The 27,491-nt window shown below is 44.6% G+C and overlaps 2 protein-coding genes across 2 annotated transcripts; one reads left to right on the forward strand and one right to left on the reverse strand.

Annotated features, from left to right (window-relative positions):
- Positions 1-975: 975 nt before the first annotated feature.
- Positions 976-7,122, reverse strand: smcr8a (Smith-Magenis syndrome chromosome region, candidate 8a; the record flags this gene model as incomplete). The annotated part of the gene is made up of 3 exons (XM_080008867.1): positions 976-1,432; positions 4,530-6,326; positions 6,521-7,122. 3 exons carry the CDS (start codon positions 7,120-7,122, stop codon positions 976-978), a joined length of 2,856 nt encoding a protein of 951 aa, XP_079864993.1.
- Positions 7,123-8,260: 1,138 nt separating this feature from the next.
- On the forward strand, positions 8,261-27,176 carry top3a (DNA topoisomerase III alpha; the record flags this gene model as incomplete). The annotated part of the gene is made up of 19 exons (XM_080009412.1): positions 8,261-8,362; positions 8,546-8,605; positions 8,937-9,010; positions 9,144-9,219; positions 9,854-9,962; positions 10,114-10,257; positions 12,002-12,172; positions 12,345-12,445; positions 13,224-13,298; positions 14,938-15,020; positions 15,543-15,753; positions 15,973-16,158; positions 16,797-16,926; positions 19,394-19,507; positions 21,265-21,430; positions 23,416-23,562; positions 23,802-23,924; positions 24,986-25,749; positions 26,428-27,176. The coding sequence occupies 19 exons, from the start codon at positions 8,261-8,263 to the stop codon at positions 26,607-26,609; spliced, it is 3,018 nt and encodes a 1,005-aa protein (XP_079865538.1). The 3' UTR covers positions 26,610-27,176.
- Positions 27,177-27,491: the final 315 nt, after the last annotated feature.

Below are 27,491 nucleotides of genomic sequence, written 5' to 3' on the forward strand. Positions count from 1 at the left end.
GAGTATACGGTGCTCACTACCTGGTAAGACTTATGACGGCCCTCGGCATGTGTGACGACGGGTTTTCTCTGAGCATGCAGCATCACACTTAAGTAAACCGAGACGAATCCACGCAATGGGACGCACACACACACATACTTGCACATGCATCGCCACCGCGAGCTGCAGCGGCTTGTGCTCTCCCAAAACTATCCGTTCAAGATCCATAACCGGATCTCTATCTGACGTTAATCTAACATCACGTGCCTGTTTGGATTATTATATCAAGAGTGAGAGAAATGGGTGGAAAATACTGGCTACTCATGAGAGGCTTCAGACACTATTTTCATGGTGGCTTTGAGTTCACAGAGAGGCTTGTCACAAGACCAGCTTCAAACTCCAAGCCCAAGCTCCCTGGATCCAATATGATTCCATGGCGGGATTCAGAAACAAACGTTGATTCTCGCCAGAAAGCAAATATAGTATCCTTTAAAGTCGCCCTGAAACACGGTTATTATACTTCTATCGCACAAGACTCAACAAGGATCGGTCAATGGTTTTTGGAAGTTTGAACTGGACCTTGACTTCACCAGCTGGTAAACTGACCAAAATCTCACACACACACAATTTTTGGACACAAAAATGAATCGGTAGCATGACAGGTGGCTTAGACACATTCAACAAAAGACATAAATGGCCACAGAGACACTGAGGAGCCCTCACCGGACTTGAGCAGGGGGAGGGGTAGTAAGAGAGAGAGAGTGGAGAGAGAGAGACACACACACACACACACAGGGAGAGCCAGACACAGAGAGAGAAAGACAGACAGCATTCACACAAATAAAACCAAACTATGATAACAAGTGGACATAAAATAATCCCGGTCTTAAAATAATCTACTGGCCATTAAAAGCCAATGGACAGCAGTGATGTCCGCTAAAAACGCTCTAATGCAACCCGGAGCCCTTTCATCCCAGTCTTCCTCTAGGTTCTAGGTTAGATTTTGTATAAAACGCTGGTGGTGTAGGTAAAACTGAAAGAGGGAGCTGCTGCAGCCCCCATGTCGGGCTGCAGGTACCGCTGAGAGACGAGCCCGCTGAGGTAGAGCAGTATCTGGCCGTCCTCCTCACCCAGCCCCAGCTGCTCTTCCAGGAAGCCGCGGCGCCGGCCCTCTGCAGCCTCCGGCCCCTCCTGGGAGCTGACGGGCAGATGGAGGTGGTGGGTGAAGGTGAGCAGGAAGGCCCTGGCGGCCAGGCCGCTAAGCGCGCTCTGCACGTGCAGAAAGTAGGTGGAGCCACGGCGGAGGCAGGTGCGGTGGTCGGCGATGTTAGCAAGGAGCCGCCCCCGGTATGGCGGGCAGCGCAGGGTCTTCTGGTCAACGTCCAGGATGGAGATGTAGCGGCTGTAGCGCGACAGGGAGTAGAGCATGTTGGAGCCCGCGGGAGACGCCACTCTGGGGGGGGACATAAGTTATCTTTTAACTACAAAAAAATGTATGGTCACACAAAAACATCATCGGCCATGATCGGCATGCTGAGGTCGTGTTCTTCAAAACCCTCAAGTCCTCTGCGCCTTATACAGACCATCATTTAAAATCTAATCTTACCAAACTCCTCTGGATAGGGGAATCAGCTGAATACCTCACAAATAAAGGTGTTTGATTACTGCTGATGAAGAGTCGTGTTAAAGCTGCCCATACTGCATCCTGTACAGTTGTGCCTTTAATTATTTATCAAAAGATTGCCACATCATTCCTGGCCCCCTGTCTGACTCAGCATGTGTCATCGAAAGGAAAGGGCAAAATGCCAGGGCTGTATTGCTTGCTGTATTCCGAGGAATACAGCAAGGGTGCTGGTTCTGGACTCTCACATGCTTCATCAATAGGAGGACCCACCTTTAATGGCTGTTTGGGCATAATCATTGAATTCTTTGCTCTATATAATTAATCATATTCCACTTTTCTGGAGACCAGTGAATTCCATTGCTAAGCTGAATGAATGTCCTCATTTTTACCACAATATTCCCAATACCTGGTTTTATTGAGCATCTTTTATGTTTAAACTCAGAAAACCGATGACTCACTCCATTAGTGTATTATACTTTTAAAGTGAATGACTTGTTGATTTACATATTCATCTTGCCGGAAGCCTCTCACTACTCCAGGATTAAAAGCAACAGTATACACTACATTAATGTTGTGATCGTGACGAATAATCAAGATGGATTTTTGTGTCACTCTTTATTTAATTGAGACATATAACAGTCAAATAAGACCTTAATAAAAACACAGATTAATCTACCCTGAGATATATCGACATGTTGCCAGATAACCTGAAGAACATTCATTTTTACGGACACAAATGTTTGGCATTCCCTACTTAAAAATGAAAGAGGAAACATTCAGAGAAGAGATCAAGAATTAAATGAAACTTGATTTAAATCAAAAGCCCATTGAAAGAGGGCTTCCATCAATTCTATGAGTCATAGACTTGACTGAGTCACACCTGTTCAATAGTAAGGAGTTGAGATAAAACCTTGGAGGACATGAACTAAAACAATCAGCAACAGCAAAACAGGGTATTACAATTTTTAACAACAACACTCATACTTGTCAAAGCTATATACAGTAGATCAACTTAAGGCAACATTAATTATTGCCGTTTTACCCCTTGATCTCTCACTTAAATGTTTTATCTCAAAGGGGATTTGGTAAAGCTTCCGCATGCCAAGACTTTAAACTTCTCTGTGAGGACACCACTTGAATACTGATGTAATTGAAGTGGAGCCCCCGCACAAATCAGCCCAGTCTCATCATGTCAATGTCAAATTGTGATGGCTATGCAAAAAGATTGTATTTGATTATTTTGAAGACTGGAAAAACATTGCCTGGTCTGATGAACCTCAATTTCTGCTGAGGCACAAAGATGGTAGGGTCAGCATGAATCCATGGACCCAACCTGCCTTGTTTCAACAGTCCAGGTTGGTAGTGGTGGTGTGGGGAATTTTTTTCTTGGCACACTTTGGGCCGTTAATACCATTCATCCATCCATCCATCCATAACATAAAAACCACTGACAAGTGTTTTTTATGTTATGCTCATCTTGTTCCAGTGGCACCTGTCAAGGGGTGGGATATATGAGGCAGCAAGCGAACAAGTCAGTTCTTGAAGTTGATGTATTGAAGCAGGAAAAATGGGCAAGCGTAAGGATCTGAGCGCCTTGACAAGGGCCAAATTGTGACAGCTGGGTCAGAGCATATTCAAAACGACAGGTCTTATGGGGTGTTCCTGGTATGCAGTGGTTATTACCAAAAGACTCATTGATGCACGTTGGGAGTGAAGCCTCGTCCATCTGGTCCGATCCCACAGAAAAGCGCAAGGATCTGAGCGACGAGGCTTCACTCCCAACGTGCACGAGGGCCAAATTGTGACGGCTAGACGACTGGGTCAGAGTATCTCCAAAACAGTGTCTTGTTAAGGTTAACCCTTGTTTACCTGGGGAAGAGATGGCACCAGGATGCACAATGTGAAGAAGACAAGCCGGTGGAGGCAGTGTGATGCTCTGTGCAGTGTTCTGCTGGAAAACCATGGGTCCTGACATTCATGTGATTGTTACTTTGACACGTACCAACTACCTAAACAGTGTTACACACTAAGTACACCCCTTCGTGGCAATGGTATTCCCTGATGGCAGTGGCATCTTTCACTGCAAAAAATGTTCAGGAATGGTTTGAAGAACACGACAAAGAGTTCAAGGTGTTGACTTGGCCTCCAAATTATCTAGATCTCAATCCGATGGAGCATCTGTGAAATGTGCTTGAACAACAACCCCAATCCATGGGGACCCCACCTCGCAAATTACAGGACTTAAAGGATCTGCTACTAACGTCTTGGTGCATACACACACACACACACACACACACACACCTGTTTAATGAAACCTGTCTTACGACCAGTTCTTTGACCAGTCGGTATTGTGCGCTGCATGCACGGCGTCTCAGCATCAAGCATCTCATCGCGCATCACCGTCCTCAGTCTCAGTCTCGTTCCCGCAGTCTGTCAGTATTCACCACACTAGCGTTTGTTATCGCCACGCCCCCTTACTGTGAACTAACACGGGTCCTCGCTTATCGACCAATTCGCTTAACGACCTGGCCCTAGGAACAGAACCCGGTCGTTAAGTGAGGAGTACCTGTATGTATGTATGTATGTATGTATGTATGTATGTACGTACGTACCTACGTACACACACACACACACACACACACACATAGACATACACATACACATACACATACACACACACACACACACACACCTTCAGAAGTGAGAGACAAAGGTGTCTCCATCTACGCTATACCAAATAGATAAGAGAATCAACCATTATATCAATATCTTGATAAAAATATCATATAGGATTAAATTGGTAAATTTGTTGATATAAAACTTTATAAATGTTGTTATTATTTGGCATGTATCTTTTCTCTTTTATAGCTGTTGACATGTGTTGTAGATTAAAGAGAATATGTAGCAGAATTTGCACGTATATTACCTCTGCAGTCCAATGAGTTTCCAGCGCTGCAGATCGGTGAGGTTGAAGGGACAGGATAGCCACGGCTGAACCCTTTCGCTGCACCTCCCTGGTGCCGGCACGAAGAGGGCCAGGGCGGAGACCAGCCGACGGACCCTTCCCTCGTCTGTGCCGAGCACCACCAGGGTCCTGCCACTCAGCAGGCACCACAGGGCCTGCAGAGCGAAGGGGTACTGACGCACAAACCTCAAGGCTCCCTGTGCGGCCTTCTTCCGCTGTCGCAAGGTCATGACACCCCCGTAGCCCAGAGGGGAGGCAGCCCGGTCCGAGCCCGTGGAGGCGCTCATGGTGCAGTCTGACCCTTCCTCCGCCGAGCACCGTGAAACAGCGTCTCCGTGGGGCCCTGCCGGCAAGTCGAACCCTGCTGTTGGGCTCTCGGAGTGGGGGGAGCCCACGGCATAGTCTCCCTGGAGGGGTAGTGTGGCCTGTGGCTCTTGTTTGACAACCAGAGAGTGAGGAGGCGGTGGGTAGGAGCTGCTCCTCAGACCAGGCTCCACGTCCTCTCTGAGGGAGGCCTCATAGAGGAAGCCCTCCTGGGCCATGCAGCATGCAGTATCTAGCGGTGCCGACAGCTCTGGCTTGGTCACAGTTCCGTCCGCACACCTCTTCTCCCCCTGTTCCTCGCACTCATCCCCTCTGCTGGCATCCAACTCTGAGTCAAGCAAAGAAAGGGGCGTCACGTCACCCCCATTTTCAACCTCATCTTCACCGGCGGTGGTCTCCGCTTCTTCACTGGTGCTCTGCCTCTCCATGTCAATGGTCAGGTCCTGTTCGGGAGTTAGATCTGGGTCAAAGGTCAAGTCTGGATCAGCTGGGACTGACTTCATACTAGCAAGGCTCTGATCTCCCTCCACCTGTCCCTCCACACTCCGGTCACTGCTAAAGCTGCATTTGGTCTCCTCTGAACTCTCGTGAGTCTCCAGGGTCTGATCCGACGGGGAGGATTCCAGCTGGCTTCCCCCAGGTCTGAGGTCACTGCCCTGGGTGTGACTTGTTTCCGAGGCTAGATCTAAGACATTCAGCTCCAAAGGTTGAGGACAGAGCACTATGGGAGGACATGCTAGTCGATTGTTGTCGACAGTGTGGTTCACCGCGCAGAATAGTCTAATGCTTCCGCCTCCTTCCTTGTCATCTTCCCCCAGGTCTTCCTCAAACAGGAAGTTGGTTATTTGCTGCTTCCTGCGCAGTGCCCGGTCCAGGCGGCGGGTGTGCAGGTAACACAGGTCTCCACGGAAACTCCGCTCAGTCTCTTTCAGCAGTTCTACAGTGGCCTCGTAGAATGTCTGGTCACACAACTCCTGCAGGGTCTTTAGACGCTTGTCAAAACACTTTGCTGGTTTTGCCTTAATCAGCTGTGGAGTGTAGGACGACCTGCGTCCAACACCCTCGACACCCTCTTCTTCATCTTCCTTTTTGCCCCGGCTCTCACCGTCCTGAGACCCTCCATCCTCCACTCTCTCTCCCCGGTAAGTGTAATTAGGCTTCAAGGGATCATCAAGTGTAACATATTTGTCCAACAGCTCTTTAGACTCACTGAGACAATCAGTTATACACTTCCTGCAGGTGGCAGCGTGGGGATCCCGTCGGGGGCGGCAGGGGTACAAGCTGATCTGTCTGAGCAGGTCTCTGTGTTCATAGATGCTCTTCTCGACATTGGCAAGCTCGTTGGCCTTCTCCACAACATGTGCAGAATAAATGCCCTGAGGCCCTGCCTCCCTCTGGAGACCCTCTTCCTTCTGCAGCACAGAGCGGGTGTACCTGCAGGGGATAATAACAATAAAGGAATAAATCTAATCATGTTATATCTAATACAAATTTTTCATGCTTGGTATTTATTATTCATAACTTCTCAAGGTAGGTAATAGAGCACAAGGAAAGAAGAGACCTGAAGAAACCGTAGAAAAGTACTAAGTACTTGAGTTTAAAGGTTGTGATATAGATTTGGCCCTTACTCCAGGTCCCGCAGCTTCCTCTGTAGCTCCTTGGCGAATGCTCTTCTGTTTCCAGTCTTGAGACACTCCGAAGCCTGGGAGAAGCGGCGGGACAGCTCCTCAAACTGCATCATAATCTTCCGCTCGTCTGCAGAGACGTACGCCATGCAGAATGGCCGAACAAAGCCCCTCGCCTCCAGGTCATAAAGCGTTAGATGATGGACATAGGCAAACGCCCCCTCTTTCGAGTCGCCCAGGACAACCCGCGAGTCCTCCACAAAGCTGAGCCGCGGATAGCCACTCCCCGGTGGATGGCCCACGAATGAGGCTTGGTAATCCACTGACATGATCCGCAGGGAGAAGTAGTTGAGGTCAAAGGTGCCACAGACCTTGGGGTCATCTGGGATGGTGAGGAGAGGTTGCGGCCCCACCTGCTCCGAGAACTCCGAGATCAGGATGAAATCTTTGGTGAACTTGGCAAAGGAGGTTTTAGCCCATGGGTTGGAGTTGACGTGGGGGTTGAGCGGCACAGAGAACTCCTCAGGGAGAGCCCAGGAGTCGGCATTGGTCTCCCCATTCTCTTCTTCTTTCGTGAAAGCCACCACGTCTGGTGAGCCTATCATAATGGTGTTGTTAAACAAGACATGTGTAAAGATGTATTCAGAGTCCAGCCCCCAAATGAAGGCGGTGGAGAGGAGACATGCAAAGCCCTGCCCAATTCACCATAGTGCACTTACAGTGACCAGAGCATTAGAGAGCATCCATCGGCGGGGTACTAAATATTTGGCAGGCACAACACAACATGCCATCAAACTATGACTGCCATCCAAAATAAAGAAACGCCATCATCGTTCAACAACCACAGTGCTGGAGCTGGCTGCGCTGCGCTCCAGGCATCCATCGGATCGTGCAGTCACACAGACCGAGACGAACGGCGATGGAATCTGGAGCGACATCAACGGACGTTTTCTTCTTGTTTTTCATGCACCGTTGCCGGTTTTTTTTTTCGGAATGAGAAGCCGCATCGTTACACACACACACACACACACAGACAGACAGACAAACAGACAGACAAACAGACAGACAGACAGACAGAACGGCTACAATGAAATGTTCCATCCTGAGAGAGACGCCATGTTTACCCAGCTGGTTGGAGGTGCGTCACGTGATCTTTAAGGAGACACTTACTTAAGGCATTTATTTATTGTTATATTTTTATTTACGTATTTACATTTTTTATTTTTTTATTTTCAACATTACGCTAAAATCGCGGTCCTTATGATTAAGTCACTTTTATTGAACCACGCCGTAATGATTTATAACGTTTGGTAACGTATTTCGATTCTTTACGACAGTCGTTTTACGACAGTATTTGACAGTCAGGCGCGGGATTTGTAAACATTGTTATCTATCTACGATACTAGACGAATAACAGTCAGAAAGTTTACAATTCTTACCTCTTGCCATTTTACTTGAAGTTGTTTTCGTTTTATAATGTTCGAAAGTGTTTCTATCACATGAGGCATAATGTTTAAGTAGTATTCGCCACACGACATGTTGGTAGTCAGAAGTTTTGTTCTAGTGCTAGCTGCTAAAGCTAACTGTGAGAACTGACTGGGCGGGCCGCTGTCCGCTGGACTTCACTCCGCATGTGAGGGAGTTATGCTAGGACGCTTAATCGGGAGACCATTGCTTCGGTCGGGACTACAGCGACTGAGGACCCAGTGGAGTTTTTATTGTGGGGAAGCACAGCAGGCAGACATGATCCGAAGGACTCAAATCAAGCGAGTCCTCTGCGTGGCCGAGAAAAACGACGCTGCCAAAGGCGTTTCCGCAATAATGTCTAATGGGAGAGCGAGGAGGGTAAGTTATCATATACTCAACGAAACGTACTTATTACGACTTTCACCGATCAGTTTCCCACGACGCTTACCTTCCTCGTAAGCGTGATATCAAACCATGTTTATCAAGACAGTGTTCCACATCTCTGGTTTATCACATCTAAAATCTGTTCTAATGCTGTTTTTATTCTTTTGCTTGTTTCAGCGAGAGGGCATGTCGAAGTTTAATAAAATCTATGAGTATGAATATAATCTCTTTGGACAGGTGAGTGAGAAATTGAGTGTGTTACGTTTGTCACAGTTTGTCTGCATGCCTCCTCCATATACTGTATGTTCGGTTTGTCATAAGTATATAACCTTTTGTATTTTATTTTATTCTATTCTATTCTATTTACTAATTACATTACGTTTTAGGAATTTGTTACTTTAGTTAGGTTGAAATTAGTTAGCTATTGTGTCAGTTCAGTACTCATTGTGCATAATCTCCTGGTAAGTTGCAATGACATTTCACTGTATATATGTATGCACGTATGTATAAGTATGTGATAAATAAACATCTTGAAATCTTGAAGTGTCATTATCGCACCTACTTTCAGAATGTCACTGTATCGATGACATCTGTATCAGGGCATTTGCTGGGTTTGGAGTTTAAAGCGCCATTCCAGAAATGGTAAGTGGAGAAAAATACTACTACTTATTATTATTTAACTCCACAGAATAGTGTGTATATATATGTGTATATATATATATTGTGCCATTAATTAAACCTTCACTTACATTGCGTGCGTCTGCCCTCCTTTCAGGCATAGCTGTAACCCTGTGCTGCTATTTGATGCAGAAGTGGAGAAGTATTGTCCCGATAATATGGTCCAAATCAAGGTTTGCTTCATGTTCACCACCCTTTTTTCCACTGAGGGTGTCCCCAAACAGAGCGCTGACACCCTTTTTCATTTTCAGTAAATGTCTCGATATATGTCCCTTTTCAATGAAGAACAGAAGATCTTTCACACTCAGATAATTACCTCTTTACTACAGGGCTAGACCAGCAGTATCAAATATCTTCCCAGTAAACTTTGACCGGCATGACTACCTGGAGATCTGCCAGGGTTGCCGTTTAACCTTTATCTTTATGACGCAGCCCATGGTAAAAGGCTTGTCCTTCAAATACAAATGTGGTGTAATAACACAGCGTGAATAAAATTAGCGCCATTTACTAAAGTATATACAGAATTACACACACACAATTTCAAGGCGGTGAAATGGCAAATACGGTGAGATAGAAAGCAAAACATGGAGCTTCGTGTCATTTTTGGTGAAGAGGAAATCAACAGTAGCAATGACTTTCATCAGGGTCAGGAATGTAGTCGTTTACAAAAAGGTAGCATCTAATATAATACAACATCGCTTGAGTTGATTGATTGATTTTCCGCAACATTATTTTTCTTTGAATTGCAATTTCCAATTTCTTCTTTCAACCAACCCTCTGTTCCCATGTCTCTTGTCGCCACTGTAGAGGACGCTAGAGAAGGAAGTGAGGCAGTGCCAGGCGTTGGTCATCTGGACCGACTGTGACAGAGAGGGAGAGAACATCGGCTTTGAAGTCATAGATGTTTGCAAAGCAGGTATAACTGTAGCTCATGTTTTTCTGTGATTGTGCCTTTTGCTTCAGTGGAAGATGAATCAAGAAGACTAAACTTATCGTGCAAAAAGCTTTTTTCTATAGTTGTTTTTATTCATAGGATATGTGTGTGTGTGTGTGTGTCTGTGTTTCAGTGAAAGCCAATTTACAAGTGTTTCGGGCCAAGTTCTCTGAGATCACCCCGAACTCCATACGGAGAGCCTGTGAGACGCTGACAGCACCGGACGCTAATGTTAGCGATGCTGTGGATGTCCGCCAGGAACTAGACCTCCGGATCGGTACAATGACACGTTGACATAATATATATATGAACATATCATAGAGACATGTTCACATAAAAGTTATAACTGCTGAACTACCTGATGACTCACTTCCCATCTTAGTCTGCCTACTGAATAGAAATGTTGGTCAATTCTTCTTTAAAAAAAAATCTATTTAAGACCCATCTTAAAAATACGTTGATACTCGATAGTTCATGAAAATCATGACAATGACACAATTATAAGATAATTAACAATAAATTACAAAGGCTCCATGTATGACACATCTACTGTACATGTTTCCATAAAGGCTCTTGCACCAGCTTCCACATATTTTAAGAGAATTGTGTACTGTAGAATTAAGTCACTAGGTACTCCACTGTTAACAAATACACCGATCAGCCACAATATTTAAACCACTGACAGATGAAGTGAATAACATTGATCATGTTGTTACAGTGACACCTGTCAAGGGGTTGGATATATTAGGCAGTAAGTGAACAAGTCAGTTCTTGAAGTTGATGTATTGAAGCAGGAAAAATGGGCAAGCGTAAGGTTCTGAGCGGCTTTGACAAGGCCCAAATTGTGATAGCTGGGTCAGAGCATATTCAAAGCGGGAGGTCCTGTGGGGTGTTCCCGGTATGCAGTGGTTAGTACTTACCAAAAGTGGTCCAAGGAAGGACAACCGGTGAACTGGCGACAGGGTCATGGGCGCTTAAGGCTCATTGATGCACGTGGGGAGCGAAGTCTAGCCCGTCTGGTCCGATGCCACAGAAAAGCTATAGTAGCACAAATTGCCGAAAAAGTTAAAGTTGGCTTTGATAGAAAAAAGTCACACACAACACATAGTGCATCGCAGCTTGCTGCATAGCTACAGAGCGGTCAAAGTGCCCATGCTAACCCCTGTCCACTGCCGAAATCCCCTACAATGAGCACATGAACGTCGGAACTGGACCATGGAGCAATGGAAGAAGGTGGCCCAGTCGGATGAATCACGTTTTCTTTCATGTGGATGTTACTTTGACACGTACCAACTACCTAAACATTGTTGTAGACCAAGTGCACCCCTTCATAGTACTGGTATTCACTGATGGCAGTGGTCTCTTTCAGCAGGATAATGCGCCCTGCCACACTGCAAAAATGTTCAGGAATGGTTTGAGGAACATGACAAAAAGTTCAAGGTGTTGACTTGGCCTCCAAATTCCCCAGATCTCAATCCAGTAGAGCATCTGTGGGATGTGCTGGAACAACAAGCCCCACCTCGCTACTTACAGGACTTAAAGGATCTGCTGATAATGTCTTGGTGCCAGATACCACAGGACACCTTCAGAGGTCAGAGGTTCAGAGCTGTTTTTGCAGCATGATGGACCTACACAATATTAGGCAGGTGGTTTCAATGTTGTGGCTGATCGGTGTATATGGCTAATATGTGAAATCTTGGCCCATTAATTATATTATATAACAACTGTATAGAATTATTTTGCCTCTGTAAGTCCTCTACTACGCATACTACCTTTTCTGTAAGAACTGTGAACCATACACAGGGGAGTACAGAAGGATCTAAAAGCACTTCCAATGTTTCATGTGTTATGTACGTTCTACAATTCCACTTTAGGACAACTACTTGCAGAAGACCTCTCCAGTACTGCGGTGAGGCACCATAAAGGCGTCTCACCATCGAGACACAAGTTGTAGTTTGTTGACGTGTCTATTCCATGGAGCTCATCGTCATGGCCCTTTCTCTCACGTCCTTCCTCTCCAGGGGCGTCCTTCACTCGGTTCCAGACGCTGCGCCTCCAGAAGATCTTCCCAGAGTCCCTGGCAAATCAACTGATCTCGTATGGCAGCTGTCAGTTCCCCACCCTGGGTTTCGTGGTGGAGCGCTTCAAGGCCATCCAGGCCTTTATTCCCGAGACATTCTATAAGATCAAAGGTACAGGACGTCTCTCACATTCTGACATTCTGTGTTACCTGTGTCTACATCCGATATGTAGACACAAGTAACACCGAAGGAATAAATACACATACACCCTCCCACACACAACTTTTTAGACTACTACATCCCCCTATGTCTTTGTCTCTCGATCTTTCTTTCTCTCTCTCAGTGCTCCATGAGCTGGAGGACGAGGCTGTGGAGTTCAGCTGGAAGAGAAACCGTCTCTATCACCACACAGCCTGCCTGGTTCTGTACCAGATCTGCATGGAGGTGTGTGTGTGTGTGTGTGTGTGTGTGTGTGTGTGTGTGTGTGTGTGTGTGTGTGTGTGTGTGTGTGTGTGTGTGTGTGTGTGTGTGTGTGTGTGTGTGTGTGTGTGTGTGTGTGTCAGTGAATTTGACTTTGTGATTTTAACATGTACTGTACGGTATGCATGAATATTCAGGTTAGGTGTGCCCCTGCTCTCAGGTGTAACTGTTGAGTGCCGACGCAATCATTCCTTAATCAACCGATCATAATTACACAAGCTGAGGGTAATCATTTCCACAATTACACACCGATATGTTCTCATGAACGTGTCAGGGGAATTTTAAGAAAATAGAAAATTTTGAAATGTTGCAACAAACATAATTGGAATTAGCTGCATTGCCATTAGTTTGATTGGGGCAAAATCACTGTCTCTGAATTTTTATGTTCCAATGTCAATACAATGTCAGCGGTGTCAAGCGGTTCTTCTTAATTAGGTCGATTGTGTATTATTAAACTATCATCGGCTTATATCAGAATAGTGGCATTAAATTAATTTTTAAAAAGCCATTTAATTGTTAATTTCAATTATTTATGTGAAAGTTAATCGTCAGCTAAACCTTTATGATGGTGACGGTATTACTATGTGTTACTACCATGTCTTTTTTTTCTTTTCTTTTTTTTTTTTTTTCCTTTGACTTATTTTCTAACTATTCTCCTTCTGTGTCTCAGAGTCAACATGCCTAAATAGATCATGTTTGGAAGTGTTAGACGGAACAATCTAGTGTTTTATTTAATCTTCAGGATCCCACGGCAACAGTCACCTCAGTAACCAGTAAGCCAAAGAGTAAATGGAGACCGCTACCGCTGGACACTGTGGTAAGAAGAAAGAGGTTGTGATCAGTAGTGGATTTGTAACAGTTTTTACAATTGTAGTGTGTGGTGTGGACCAAGATCAGAATTTGTCCTCTGTGTTTTTTCACACTGGTCAGCACAATGTGATATTATTGACACACAGTCCTCTGGAGCATTTTCCTGACATTGACTGGTTTAGTATCTCCCTGAATGTGGAAAGAAAAATGTTTTCTGCTTTGATTTGACTGTTTTTTTTGTTTTTTGTTTTTTAATTTCGCTGCCATATATTGTGCCAGACAATAACGGTTGCCCAGTTGCCTGGGCAAACAGGTTTGGGGCATTGTCAACCATCTTGTGCGGTCTGGTTGCACTGTTGTCGATCACATTTCATATGTATCCTGGTGCATTGATTTACTCTGTCAAAAATAGTGAAAAAAGTGAATATATTGAATTATGGATTATATTTCTGTAGGATCATTATCACTCACTTATGAAGTTATTTGAATTCCGCAACCATTTTGTCAGTATTGGCAACCAACAGATTATGCATGGTTGCCAACTTAGCAACCACTTCTAAAATTTGGTGTCGGCCCCTGAAATGTGTCTCAGCATTTGGCTTAACTTACCAACCACCAATAAAAAAAATTAAGACAAAATCTGAATTCAAAGAACAAAAGCATTATCCACACTAGGCTTCACCACACTAGGCTTCACCCCTTCCTATTCCAAAGAGCATTTGGAAAGGGGCAGTTCTTAAACTGCTCAGTAATGCAGGAAAAGCGACAGTGGTAGCCGGATTTCCTGCCAGCCAACAAAAAGGAGTAATATTATACACCTTTCCCACTGCACCAAATACCCAGTAATACCCACTTACATCCGGCATATGTCATCAGTGGGAAGGGCAAAACCCGGGTTTCAGTCCCAGGTCAAATGACCCTGCAATAGACAGAAGGTTTTTATCGGCTACACCGCCGATCGGCTCTGATGTAAACAGGACACCCAGGTCGACCTGCTGATTTGGGCCCTTTTACCTGCACGATGCAACGTGCGTTAAAGTTACAGATGTTGGCGTGTTAATAGACAGGAATATCCCTGTATCACTCCATCATCATATCCGATTTAGAATCCAAAGTCATACTTCAGACAAAATCAGACCTTTTTCCCTCATGGGAGACCAGGAAATGTTTTGAGCGTGGTGATCGCTCTGTGGGGACCACAGCCGAGAACCCCATGTTCCCTGCCGGGCTCTGAGTCACTCCAGCACCGCCCAAAGCTAGTCCCCAAACCGGAGGTCTGGGGTCTCTGCTTCTAGAGTGCGGCCACAGAAGGACCGGTGCGCGCACCAGCCAGTGCACATGTGCGCACTGGCAGCATGGATACCTCATGCTGCTTCTACTGTAGTGTTGAGTTGTTCACGAAAGTCCCAATTCTTTTGAATGACAATAGAGAAAGGTGTCAATCTCGTCATTTTGGTGTAAAAACGGTATTAGCTATGCAGTGTGATGCAATGTTGGGTAAAAACTAGACCCATTTAATACCGTAATCTAAAGGGAATCCACTCCTCAAATCGACCCCAGACTGTCGTTCACACACACCTAGACAAGGAATCATAGTGTTTGGTCCAGAGTGAGTAGCATTATCTAACATGATCTCTGACCAACAGGAACTGGAGAAACTGGCGTCTCGGAAGCTAAAGATAAATGCAAAAGAAACCATGAAAATCGCGGAGAAACTCTACACACAAGGGTAAGCGAGTGCCAATGTAATTTATTTTTTTTTACTTTACATGATCTATACATATGCGCATCGACCATACACACAACACATACAATATAGACATACTGTACATCTAAGACATACAACACACACACACACACACACACACACACACACACACACACACACACACACACACACAAGGGCTGTGTTTGTTCCGACCATATGCAGTGTTCGTGTACCAGTCCAACTCCAGGCTACCTGCACACAGGATGTTAGCTGGAAGCTTCCTGATTAATGATGGCTTTGTAGTGTGCATACTGTAAAAGGGTCAGAAGAGTATTTTTCTGACCTACTTATGAAGCCGTCCCAATGTAGTACCTATTTTAGTGCCCGAAGGCTACCATCTGTCCTTTCTGGAGTCTTGCAGGAATGGTGTTAATGTTTCTTTTTTTAAACCAACGGCTGCCATAGTTTCAAAGACTTTTTCCCCCCTTCTTCTTATCTTCTCCTGTTAGTCTCTCTCTGTAACAAAGTCTCATCTCTTTACAGGTTCATCAGCTACCCCCGCACAGAGACTAACATGTTCCCCAAAGACCTGGCCCTGGGCCCCCTGGTAGAGCAGCAGACACAGAGCGCCTCCTGGGGAACCTTCGCCCAGCGGGTCCTGGACCAGCCCGGGGGACCCAACCCCAGGCAGGGCAAGAAGTCTGACCAGGCCCATCCCCCCATACACCCAACTAAATATGCCAGCAACTTGCAGGTGTGTGGACGGAAAACTTTACAGACGGGTCTTTCTTACACACAAACACAAGGGACACAGCCATGAACCTCATGCATGATCACGCAACTGCACCTTCATACACATATCTGTGGAGCGGTCCATTTGTCACCTCGCAGTCATAGATATTTTCCCTATGTCTACTTTGTGCATCTGTCGTTTGCAAAGCATTCTACATCCTATCTCCCTTGCTCTCTCCAGGGCAATGAGGGCCGTCTCTATGAGTTTATAGTCCGCCACTTCCTGGCCTGCGTGTCCCAGGATGCCATAGGGCACGAGACAGTGGTGGACATAGACATTGCCCAGGAGAAGTTCTCGGCCTCGGGGCTCATGATCGTTGCCAAGAACTACCTGGACGTTTACCCCTACGACAGGTGGAGCAACAAGGTGAGCATGTCCCCAAATAACTGAATGAATGTCTCACAGAAGTAAAGTGCATGGGACGTTCCTTGTTGTCGTCTTTTTTGTATCGACACTTTAAAGAGGTAGAGGCAGTGGAACTAAATATATCTTTGAACTGCACTCCCTTTAATTTTTTTCGACTTGGGCTTTGTTAGCGCTGCTCCATTTCCGAACAGGAGACGGTAGAGACAGAGACTTTATTTATAACAGCAGTTGTTTGTGAATCATATTTCTCCCTATAAATTCTGATAAACTGTCTTGAACAAAATAATTTTGTGATACTAGCTACTAGAAGAGGGTAGCACTAATTAGTAATAATACCATTTCATGTAAACAATGAGGTTATTTTGGTACCAAAAGAAGTTATTGTACCAAAATAGTTCATTTGTATTTAACTATTTCTCAGTCAAGTATTCCAACAAACTGTGGGTACATGTAAGATGCAATGTCTTATCATTTTTACAACATACATTGCTCCTAAAATACAAATTGAGTGTTTTTAAGCCACCCAGACACATTGACTAATGGATCAACTGGGTTGATTTATGGATTAATGGAAGATTTAAATAAAACCCGAGTGATCATTCATATTTTACTAACATGTGTGCATGCGGGTGCTCTAGGTGATTCCGGTGTACGAGCAGGGCTCACAGTTCCAGCCGTCGGCCATCGAGATGTTGGACGGCCATACCAGCCCTCCCCAGCTGCTGACGGAGGCCGACCTCATCTCCCTGATGGAGAAACATGGCATAGGTGAGGACTGGGGGTGGAGGGGGTTATAGGATCATTGTATGATGATTGTATGATTGTATGATTTTTGATTTTCTGTGGCAGGGGGTCTAACAGTTCTTTGAGTATATCGGTTTATTAAAAAGTACAACAGCTATAGAAATGGAGTACAGCAGAAATAAAAGTTAAAAAAAACAGTTGTTGCTATTTGTGCTATGTGTTGTCAAACATGAGTTCGTGCTTCGATCAGACACTTGGACGACTAGAGTTTTCAAACCTGCCCAGGAATAAGCACCTTTGCGTCTCGCAATTATTAACCCGCAATTATGATTTGAAAGAGGCCCGAGTTGGCAGGAAACCGCAAAGCTGGCAACCCTGCTGTAGTGTTGACGAGAGTGGGGGGAACAGGCGAACGGCGAGAATGAGTGTCGAGGCTAACAGTCACACCACAGATTCATACTGTCGCTCTGAACATTAACTGCACAAGACACAACTTAGTAAGAGTAAGTATATTAAGTAAGGATATAATAACAACGTAGAATAATATAATCACAGAAATAAACAGATTAAAAAAAAATACATAAGAAGACAGATACAATTTAAAGAAAGATGATTATTCATTCTAGGGATTAATGAAGTGTTATTATCTTGTCTTACCTTATATCAAAGTTTGAGCCTTGATTTAAACATAAGCTTCAGCGCCTGGGAGCCTGAGATCTTCAGAAAGTTAGTTCCAACAATGTGTAGTGTAGTAACTAAACACTGCTTCTCCTTGTTTTGTCCTCATATTGTAAGAGAAATCAGAGATAGATTTTGGCTTTTTTTTTTTCTTTTCCTATCCTTAGGTTTATCTTTCACGGTCACTGTCAGGTTTATTTCATTAGTTATTGTATACGACAAATTTTTCCTTGTTTATTTTTTTGCGCCTTTTTATGAAGTTTTTATTGTTTTTCTGTCATTCTTCAGTATATATATATGTTCATCATTAGGTTTAGCTTTTGTTTGTTCTTGCCATATTTCTATTGTGTACAGTTGCCGCCCCCCCTCCGCTGCATATCAGTGGAGAGGAGGTTGAGTTTATGACCTCCTTCACCTACCTCGGGTCCATCATCACCAACGATGGCAACATTTCACCTGAAATAAACCGGAGACGTGCCCTGGCAGCCAGTGCCATGAAAACACTTTGGAAGCCGCTGTGGAGACACCACTCCATATCAAGAGCGACCAAACTAAGGATTTATAACACCTCAGTCCTCTCCATCCTCCTCTACGGAGCAGAAACCTGGCCTCTCAACAAGACCCTGGCTGCCGGAATCGATGGCTGTGACACCAGAGCACTGCGCTCAATAGAGGGGATAAAATGGCAAGATAGGATTTCCAACATCATGCTGCGGGAACGCACCCAACAGCCCCCTGCGTCCCACCTGGCACTACAGCGTCTGATGCACTGGTATGGCCATGTCAAAAGGCTCCCCTCGGAACACCCTACTCACGCTATCCTCCACTTCCAACCTAAAGCTGCTGGCTGGAAATGTCCCCGCGGTGCCCCCCGCACCCGATGGATTGATGCCGTCACCAGGGACCTACACCAAATGGACCTGTCGCATGTTGAAGCCGAGTCCCTAGCACTGGACCGACCCAAATGGAGAAGATTGGTGAAACGGATTGGCTCTACGCATGGTGTCGCCCCTGTCGCCGAGCAAGAGACCTGATGATGATGACAGTTGTCTACTCTATTGTATATACTCCATATACTCTATCTGTCCGTCTGTCCGTCTGACTGTCTGACTGTCTGTCTGTCTGTCTGTCTGTCTGTCTGTCTGTCAACAACCTTTAAAATCAAATTTGAAAATGATATTACCTTTGGTGCATCATGTTCCTAGAACCTCTTTGGAAGGGCTGCTTTGCATGCACGCTTGTTCACATTTCTCCAGCATCACACCAAACCCAAACATTCTCATATATCTCAGATTAGGCTCGCACATACAGTGTGGAGAACAAGTATTTGATACACTGCAGATTTTGAAGGTTTTCCTACTTATAAAGCTTGTAGAGGTCTGTCATTTTTATCATAGGTACACTTCAACTGTCAAAGACGGAATCTAAAACAAAAATCCAGAAAATCACATTGTGTGATTTTTAAATACTTAATTTGCATTTTAGGATTATGTGCGGGATGTGAGAGGTATGTGTTCTGAATAGAGCCACATTCACACACTTGCAACAAATTACATGTGTGTCAAATTAATTTATGTCCAACAATCCTTTGAAGGTGCCGGACGTGTCTTTTTGTTTATTGTATATTTACCATGAAAATGTGCTTTTGTTCCGTTTTTTTATTTTTATTTAAGAAAATAACGATTATCAAATTGAACTTTGAAACTTTATTGAGTATTTGGAATTTCAGGAATCCAAATGCATTCAGATTGATTAAATAAATAAATAAAATAAATATTTAAAAATGAGTGCTTAATGTGCATGAATTCCGCAGGGACAGACGCAACCCACGCTGATCACATCGAGACCATAAAGAGCCGCATGTATGTGGGTTTGACTGCCGACCAGAGGTTTCTCCCTGGAGAACTGGGAATGGGACTCGTGGAGGGTAAACACACACACACACACACACACACACACACACACACACACACACACACACACAATGAGACCCACATCGTGAAACTTGCTTATTATTATTATCAATATTAATATTGATTATAATAATAATAATGATAATAATAATAATAAATGTAGCTGAAGGCAACAATGGAAAAATTCAAATGGAGCCAATAAATGGAAATACATGATAACTAACGTATTAATACACAACGTAAATTGGAAACCCCCCCCCCCCCCATTAACCACAAATAATATGTTCACTTACTCAAACTCTTATGGTACAACTCTACTTGACTCTACTCACTTTTGGTACCACGTACCTCCTTTTCCACTGCAGATAGTGCCCATAGTAATGGCACATGAAACTGCTGTGACATCATCCTCAACGTGATACACACAGGAACAGTGGAGGATATCAAAGGGGTGTTTGTCTTGATTCTTTTTCTTTTAGTGTTTTTGCGGGTTGCCATTTAATCGACTAGGCCAATGAATTAAAAAAAATTGTGGCTGTTAAAGTAGCTTGGCTATTTACAAATGGCGTGTTTGTGCAGAATGTCCCTTGTCGCGCAATGATGCAGTGACGATTCTGTGACCATTCAGTAGTCTGCAGTGTTTTCACTTGACCTTTTGGTTTCGCCTCAGCTCGCTTTGAACCTTGACGGATCGGTGATACCAAAAAAGTACCAGGTACTATCCACAACTTTTGCCCAATGGAAAACCAAAAAAGGCGAGTTGAGTCGTGTCGAGTTGAGCTGGTACCATGCGGTCGATAAAGCATGAAGATAACAGACCTTGGGACTACTGACACAAATTACAGTTTTCCAAGTTTCCGTGAAACTCAGCATCACTTCCTACCAACACAAATTACAGTTGTCAGAGTTCCCATGGGACGCAGCATCACTTGCTGCTGTCTCTGTTCTCGACGCAGATCTTGCACAGAGCAACCAATGCACAATGGAGACTCCAATGGAGTCGATTCCAGCTCAGCGCGCACCGCGTCCTTTGTAAAAGCCCCCCCCCCATGCATTACAAATGCATTTGTAAAATATGATAATAAAATTAAAGAATTAAATAAATTAAAAACAGGGTAAATGTATGTGACAAATATTCTCTTGAAGTTGAAGAATCAGCAAATTATTTTCTTATTTCAATGGAATCCCAGATTTTACTATCATGACATCCAAAATGCACAAAATAAAATAAACCCATGGGCTAAATTTTCTTATCTGCATTGTCTTTCTTCATAATTACTGTTTCTTTCTCATCTACTTCCTAGAAGCGCCTAGACACACATACACATAAACATTCACTACAAGTTTCTTACACTGTTGGCCAAAAATCACATCCTGTCTCTTTTCCTACATCCTATATCTTACCTCTAAACTTTTAAAAACTCTTCTAGCTTCTTCCATAGTTTGGGAGCATAGTTATAAAATGGCTATTGGCCCGGTCATATTTTATTAGTATACAATGCGACTCATGCTTTCTCTCGAAATTGACAGAGTGCTGGTAAAGCTGAATTAAAAGGAAAGAAATCTGTTTTTTCAACTGTCAGCCCCCTGTGGCCCTGGGATTTGTTGATAGTTGCTCCATTACAAAACGTATTGAGAAAAGTTGGTCCATATGTAATTTTGGTCCAAAGTTGGTCCATATGTTGACGTTTCCCAAGATTTTCTGTACCACGCTCTGTACCATATCTTCCATCCTATGCATCCTGCTGAATGTGTGTCTGTGTCTGCATAGGCTATAACGCAATGGGCTATGAGATGTCCAAACCTAACCTGCGCTCTGAGCTGGAGGCAGACCTCAAGTTGGTGTCGGAGGGGAAGAAGGACAAACGCAGCGTACTGCAGCATCACATCCAGAAATACAAAGCTGTGTTCATCGAGTCGGTCAAGAAGGCCAAGAAGTGAGTCGTGTGTGTGTGGGTGTGGGGGTGTGTGGCTCTATATTTGAACACCAACTTTGATCAGATTAGCTCACAATTAGATGATTAACTGAGGTGATTGTTGTAACAATTGATCTAATACACACAACTACTCACTGTCTAAGTGCAATTAGCCATTACTAGCGCCACCGATGGCACGGTGAAATGTAGGACTATCCATAATTTTCAAAGTAGCTTGTCATATTCCCTTTTAACTTTAATGTTTTCCACAGATCTGCTGCCATAGTAACTCCTGCTGATTATGCACATTTTAGTATTTTTAGAGCTTACAGAGCTTATTGTCACAACATTTCACTACATTGTCACATACAGTACATATACTGTACATAGGGTCACACATAAAATGACCGTATGTATATGTACTGTATGTGACAAATAACTTCTTGAATCTTGAATCTTCCTGATATTTATAGTGCCTCAACCGCATCAGTTTCCATACAGCAGTAGAGTCTGAACTCAATGGGTGATTTGGCTTTGTTGTTACAAAAAAGGTTAAAATTGCTAGAAATTATACAGCAATTCTATCACTTTAATATTAAGAATATTATAAATTATTATATTATTAAATAATTATAATATTACAATTAATTAATTAATACTATAATATTAAATAATTAAAAATTTGGGTTTTAAGGACCCAGATTAATAATGACTATAACAAGCTTTGGAAAGCATGAATAACATAAAGCAGGTGCTTTTGCAAGGAGCCTTTGAAATTAACTTTCAGGCTTGAGGATATTTACTTTAAAGGCACGTAGTGTCTATAACTGTCAGATGTATTAATATTTGATTATTTATGTATAAGATTTGTTCATATACTACATTTATTAGATATGAATATACACCAATCAGCCACAACATTAAAACTACTGACAGGTGAAGTGAATACCATTGATCCTCTCATTCCAGTGGCACCTGTCAAGGGGTGGGATACTGTATATGAAGCAGCAAGTGAACAGTCAGTTCTTGAAGTTGATGTGTTGGAAGCAGGAAAAATGGGCAAGCGTAAGGATCTGAGCGCCTTGACAAGGACCAAATTGTGATGGCGAGACAACTGGGTTCACAGCATCTCCAAAACAGCAGGTCTTGTGGGGTGTTCCCGGTATGCAGTGGTTAGTACCGACTAAAAGTGGCCCAAGCAAGGACAACCGGTGAACTGGCGACAGGGTCATGGGTGCCCATGGATGCCCATGGGCTCATTGATGCATGTGGGGAGCGAAGTCTAGCCTGTCTGGTCCGATCCCACAGAGAAGACGAGCTACTGTAGTACAAATAGCTGAAAAAGTTAATGCTGCTATGAAAGAAAGGTGTCAGAACACACAATGCATCACAGCTTGCTATGTATGTGGCTGTGTAGCTGCAGACCAGTCAGAGTGTCCATGCTGACCCCTGTCCACCTCCGAAAGCGTGTGCAATGGGCATGTCAGCGCCAGGTCTCATGAATCCCGTTTTCTTTTACATCATGTGGATGGCCAGGTGCATGTGCGTCGTTTACCTGGGGAAAAGAAGGCACCAGGATGCATTATGGGAAGAAGTTAAGCCGGTGGAGGCAGTGTGATGCTCTGTGCAATGTTCTGCTGGGGAACCTTGGGACTTTACATTCATGGTAATGTTAGGGGACCTACACCTTATTAAGCAGGTGCCACAAATGTTATGGCTAACCCTAACCCTAATCCTAACTCTGGTGTACAAAAAGAGATATGAAATAAGATGGATGTACACATCATCTACAGAAGTTGAGTTATAACTGTTAATTGAACATTCCTTGTTCACTGGTGAAGACAAGGAGCCCTGATTGAACAGTATATACAGTATACTAATACAATAATAAAGTTAATTAAAAAGTAATGCTAATAACAATTAAAAGTTAATATTTTACCATAAAAATCATCAATCACTTAAGTACAGTGAAGGCTGCTGGGACCAACTGTGTTTTTCCGTCCCAGGTTGGATGAAGCTCTGACGCCTTACCTGGGCGCCGCTCAGGAGTTCACAGAGGTTGAGCGGGAGGCCATGGAGATCCCACTCCCTGTCAGGAAGTGTCCCCACTGTGGGAGGGACATGGTGCTGAAGAAGAAGAGGGAGGGAAGCGGGTGAGCCACAATGAGGATGTTGATATGTTGTGTGTTAATATGTACATGCAAACCGAACATAGATACATAGACACATATGTTAAAAAAAGAAGGAAGTCATGCTCTTCCCGTGCATTTCCTTCATGTCCTTATCTGTTCATCCTAACAACACATTTTCAGTGTTTCTTAAGCGAATGAATTGGAGCAAAACAGTAGAGTCTGCATTTTTCTATCCCCTCTCCCCCCCTGTCCACTTCCAGGAAGTTCCTCTCCTGCATGGGCTTCCCGGCCTGCAAGACCGCAGTGTGGTTCCCCGACACAGTGCTGGAGGTCAGCAGGGACGAGAGCGTCTGTCCCACCTGCCAGCCTCACCCCGTACACATGTGAGTGCTTCACTGCACCTCAGGACTCGCCGAGATGTACAGAAGATGCTTTGTTATATCTATCTTGATAAGGAATTGAATTGAAGTGAATATCAGTTTGATATGGTTCATCTCTCTGCTTTTGCTCAAAGACAAATCCTCCCACCATCCGCCCAAGGGCACCTCAATAGTTTGACTTTGAAGAAAGACGAGATAAAAACGAAACCAAAAAAACATTGCCAAAAAGCTTTGTTACAGAAAGGCATTTTCTGTTATCTGGTGTTTCATTTTGCATTTTTACAAAAATAAAAAAAGTAAATATTAACTCACAGGTGGGTATGTTTGATGCGTGAATGAATTAATGAATGAACAGAGGAGAAAGGGCAAAAGAAAAGCTGTTATATCTTCTTGAGGGGTAAACAGTTTATAATCTACTTTTGTATTTGATGATTTGCTTAAAAAACTGTTATAGACAATCAAAGCTACGTCTATTTCGACACAGTGCTATGAAAACACCCTTTATTAGAATGAAGGTATATAGTTGCAGAGTGAGTGGTCGCACTAACGCTTCCAAAAAATGAAACATCCGTCAAGAGATAACAACTAAAGATTCTGCACTGAACCAGTAGGCGTGAGCCCCTTCGCACACGTGCCTTGGCTCACTGTGAACACAGTGTGAGCTGTGAGCTGGCTAGCAGCAAGCCAAAGTGCTCCACACCAACAGCAGTTACCATGGCGACCAATCTTGTGCAGACCTCAAAGTTGATGTATTTATTTGTAAAAAATAAAAAAATGGCAGGCTTTCTAAAAAGTTTCATTCTCCTCATCAGAATCCACTCAAAACACTTGATGTTAGGTTGATCAGTGAATGTCAACATGTGTAATCAGAGTTTATTGAGTCCAGTTTGATTTGATCTGTCCTGCACAACTTGTTCCCATGAAAATAAAAAAATAAATAAAACTGTTTGAATGCCAAATCTGTCTCTAAACAAAGTAGCCGAGTACAGTTCAGAAAAAAAAACGAATTCAGCTGCATTGACCTCCAGGACTGAAACCATTGCCTCCCGTGTGCTCCCCCTCAGGTTAAAGTTGAAGTTCCGCCGGGGCAGCCTCCCTCCCATGATGCCTCTGGAGTTTGTCGGCTGCATCGGCGGCTGTGATGAGATGCTGAGGGAAGTGCTGGACCTAAAATACCTTCGAGGGGGAGGCGGGGGAGGCGCCGGGGGAGGTGGAGGGACAGAAAGAAACACAGGAGGCGGAGGAGGAAGGGGGGATCATCGCCCACCGGCACCGAGGCCCCCCCGTGCGGACTCCCCTAGAGCCCCCCAAACCAACCCCACTCCTGCGCCCTCTTGGGCCCCACAGCCCCGCCTCCCCAGCGGCGTGGACCCCGACAGCAACACCGTGGTGTGTAACTGCGGCCAGGACGCCCTGCTGCTCACCGTGCGCAAAGACGGACCCAACCAGGGCCGACAATTCTACAAATGCAATGCCGGGAGCTGCAACTTCTTCCTGTGGGCCGACCAGCCTGCCCCGCCGCAGGCCTCACAGCCCCCATGGCCATCCCTGGTCTCCGGGAACCTTCACAACGTAGGAGGAGGTGGAGGAGGTGGAGGAGGTGGAGGAGGTGGAGGAGGTGGAGGAGGTGGAGGAGGTGGAGGAGGTGGAGGAGGACGAGGAGGACGACACTTGGGGCAGGCGATGTGCAACTGCAGTGAGGCGGTGGTGACGCGCACGGTGCAAAAAGACGGCCCCAATAAGGGCCGGACGTTCCACACCTGTGGGAAGCCCAGGGAGCAGCAGTGTGGCTTCTTCCAGTGGACCGACGAAAACGACCCTCCAGCAGGTAAAGGAGAACCCATGCAGCAGGTCTGCCCTGTGGTGCTACAAAGCTCCATTTGCCCCTTTTTGGAGTTCGTAGAAGCCGGGTGGCAGCTAAAGGATTTCAGGCCACGAATACACACCAATACAGTACAATACACTGTGAGTAAATGGAGCCAGGGGGGCAGCTACACCCTGACCGTGCTCATGACGCTTTGATTCATTTCCTTCATTTACCAGCGGAAGTAACCACACTTGTACAGGAAGTAAGAAATCATCAAGAGGATTGTTCAGCCGACTTTAAACTCCAGTTTGTGTGTTGTGATGTTCCAACAACAAAGCAGAGATTAAGGGTGGTGAGGTGTAAAATGGCGCCACACTAAACATCTTGAGGTGTTAACTGGGTCTGGGGTTTGCTCATCCATCCGTGTCCTTGGATACGGTGTGAAGCTTTCCATGACCTTTGTCAACAAAAAAAAAAAAGAAAAGCTTTTCAGTCTTATACATTTAAGAGAATCTTCTCACCAGCAGCCACACACAAGCCGTCACGACTCACCACCAAGACCTTGACGGACTCAGTTGTCAAGACAGCGCGCTGCACCTCCCATTCCAACACAGATACACAAATATTTTCTCTATTTTATTTTACTTTTTACCCACAGTCGTCTCCCACTGACCCATATTGTGTTTATTGTCCCACCAGGGCCCGGTAGTTTTGCCGGAGGCTATGGTGGATTTGGCAGTGGTGGCGGAGAGAGACCGAAGAAGGAGAGAAAGACAGCGGGGGGTCCGGATTCCGTCAGACCCCCGGCCGCCAAGAAACCACGAACCTGCGGCATCTGCCACACTCCCGGACACACCCGCACCACCTGTCCGCAGCGATGACACCCGCCTGCGACGGTGCCACGACGGATGCATGCAGGCTCTCGCGGAGCTTAGCGGAAGCGACGGATGTTGGCTCGGGCTTCAATTGGGCGTGGCTGTATCCTGCTAATGGGTCCAAGCCACATGGCAAATATGTCACAGGTTTTAAAATCCAAAGTTTTGCTTCTTTTTTTTATCAGCTGGTAATATGTCAGTTTATGTCAAATCAGTTTTTACATCTCAGTTTTACAATCTTTTTTTTTTTTTTTTTTTTTTTTTGTATTTTTTGGTCTGTGGGAACACTGTCCAGCCACAGGACATCAGCCTCATTTCTAAGCCCGCTTGAAACCCTGTCATTAGTTGTGTTTTTGGTGCAGCCATGTTTTAGACCGGCGCTAATTTCCCCCGGCGGTGACGAGTATCAAAGAGTAACTCAAATTGACGCCACAGCGACGGCTCCACAGTGGCCTCTGCGTGGTACTCCGAGGTCCAATGCAGCTCAGAACACTGAACTCTCTCGCAGCCCAACAGGACGCTGAAGGAAGCTCTATCAGATGGTGTTGAGATGTCCCGGAACTTGAAAATAACTTGAAACCTACTTTCCTTTTCCACTCTTCACGAGACTGACATTCAGGGGAAGCAATTTAAAGAGTGTAGAGTTTTTTTAAATATGTTAGAATAAATCATTTTAAAGCCAAATAAAGTGATATGTGAGAAGGTCTGCTGATCTACAGAATGTTCGAGCGCTGCTATTGGGGTGCATGGTCGGTTTTAAGTTATGTATAAACACAGCAAAAATATTTTAATTTGAATTATTAATGGTCCTAATATCTTAACCTCGGTATTTGGCAAAACTGCATAGCTATGCCTTGCTTTATTAGTATTTTCAAGGGGTGTTGTTAA

The sequence above is a fragment of the Zeus faber genome (genome assembly GCF_960531495.2).
Source record: "Zeus faber genome assembly, chromosome: 11".
NCBI classification, from domain to species: domain Eukaryota; kingdom Metazoa; phylum Chordata; class Actinopteri; order Zeiformes; family Zeidae; genus Zeus; species Zeus faber.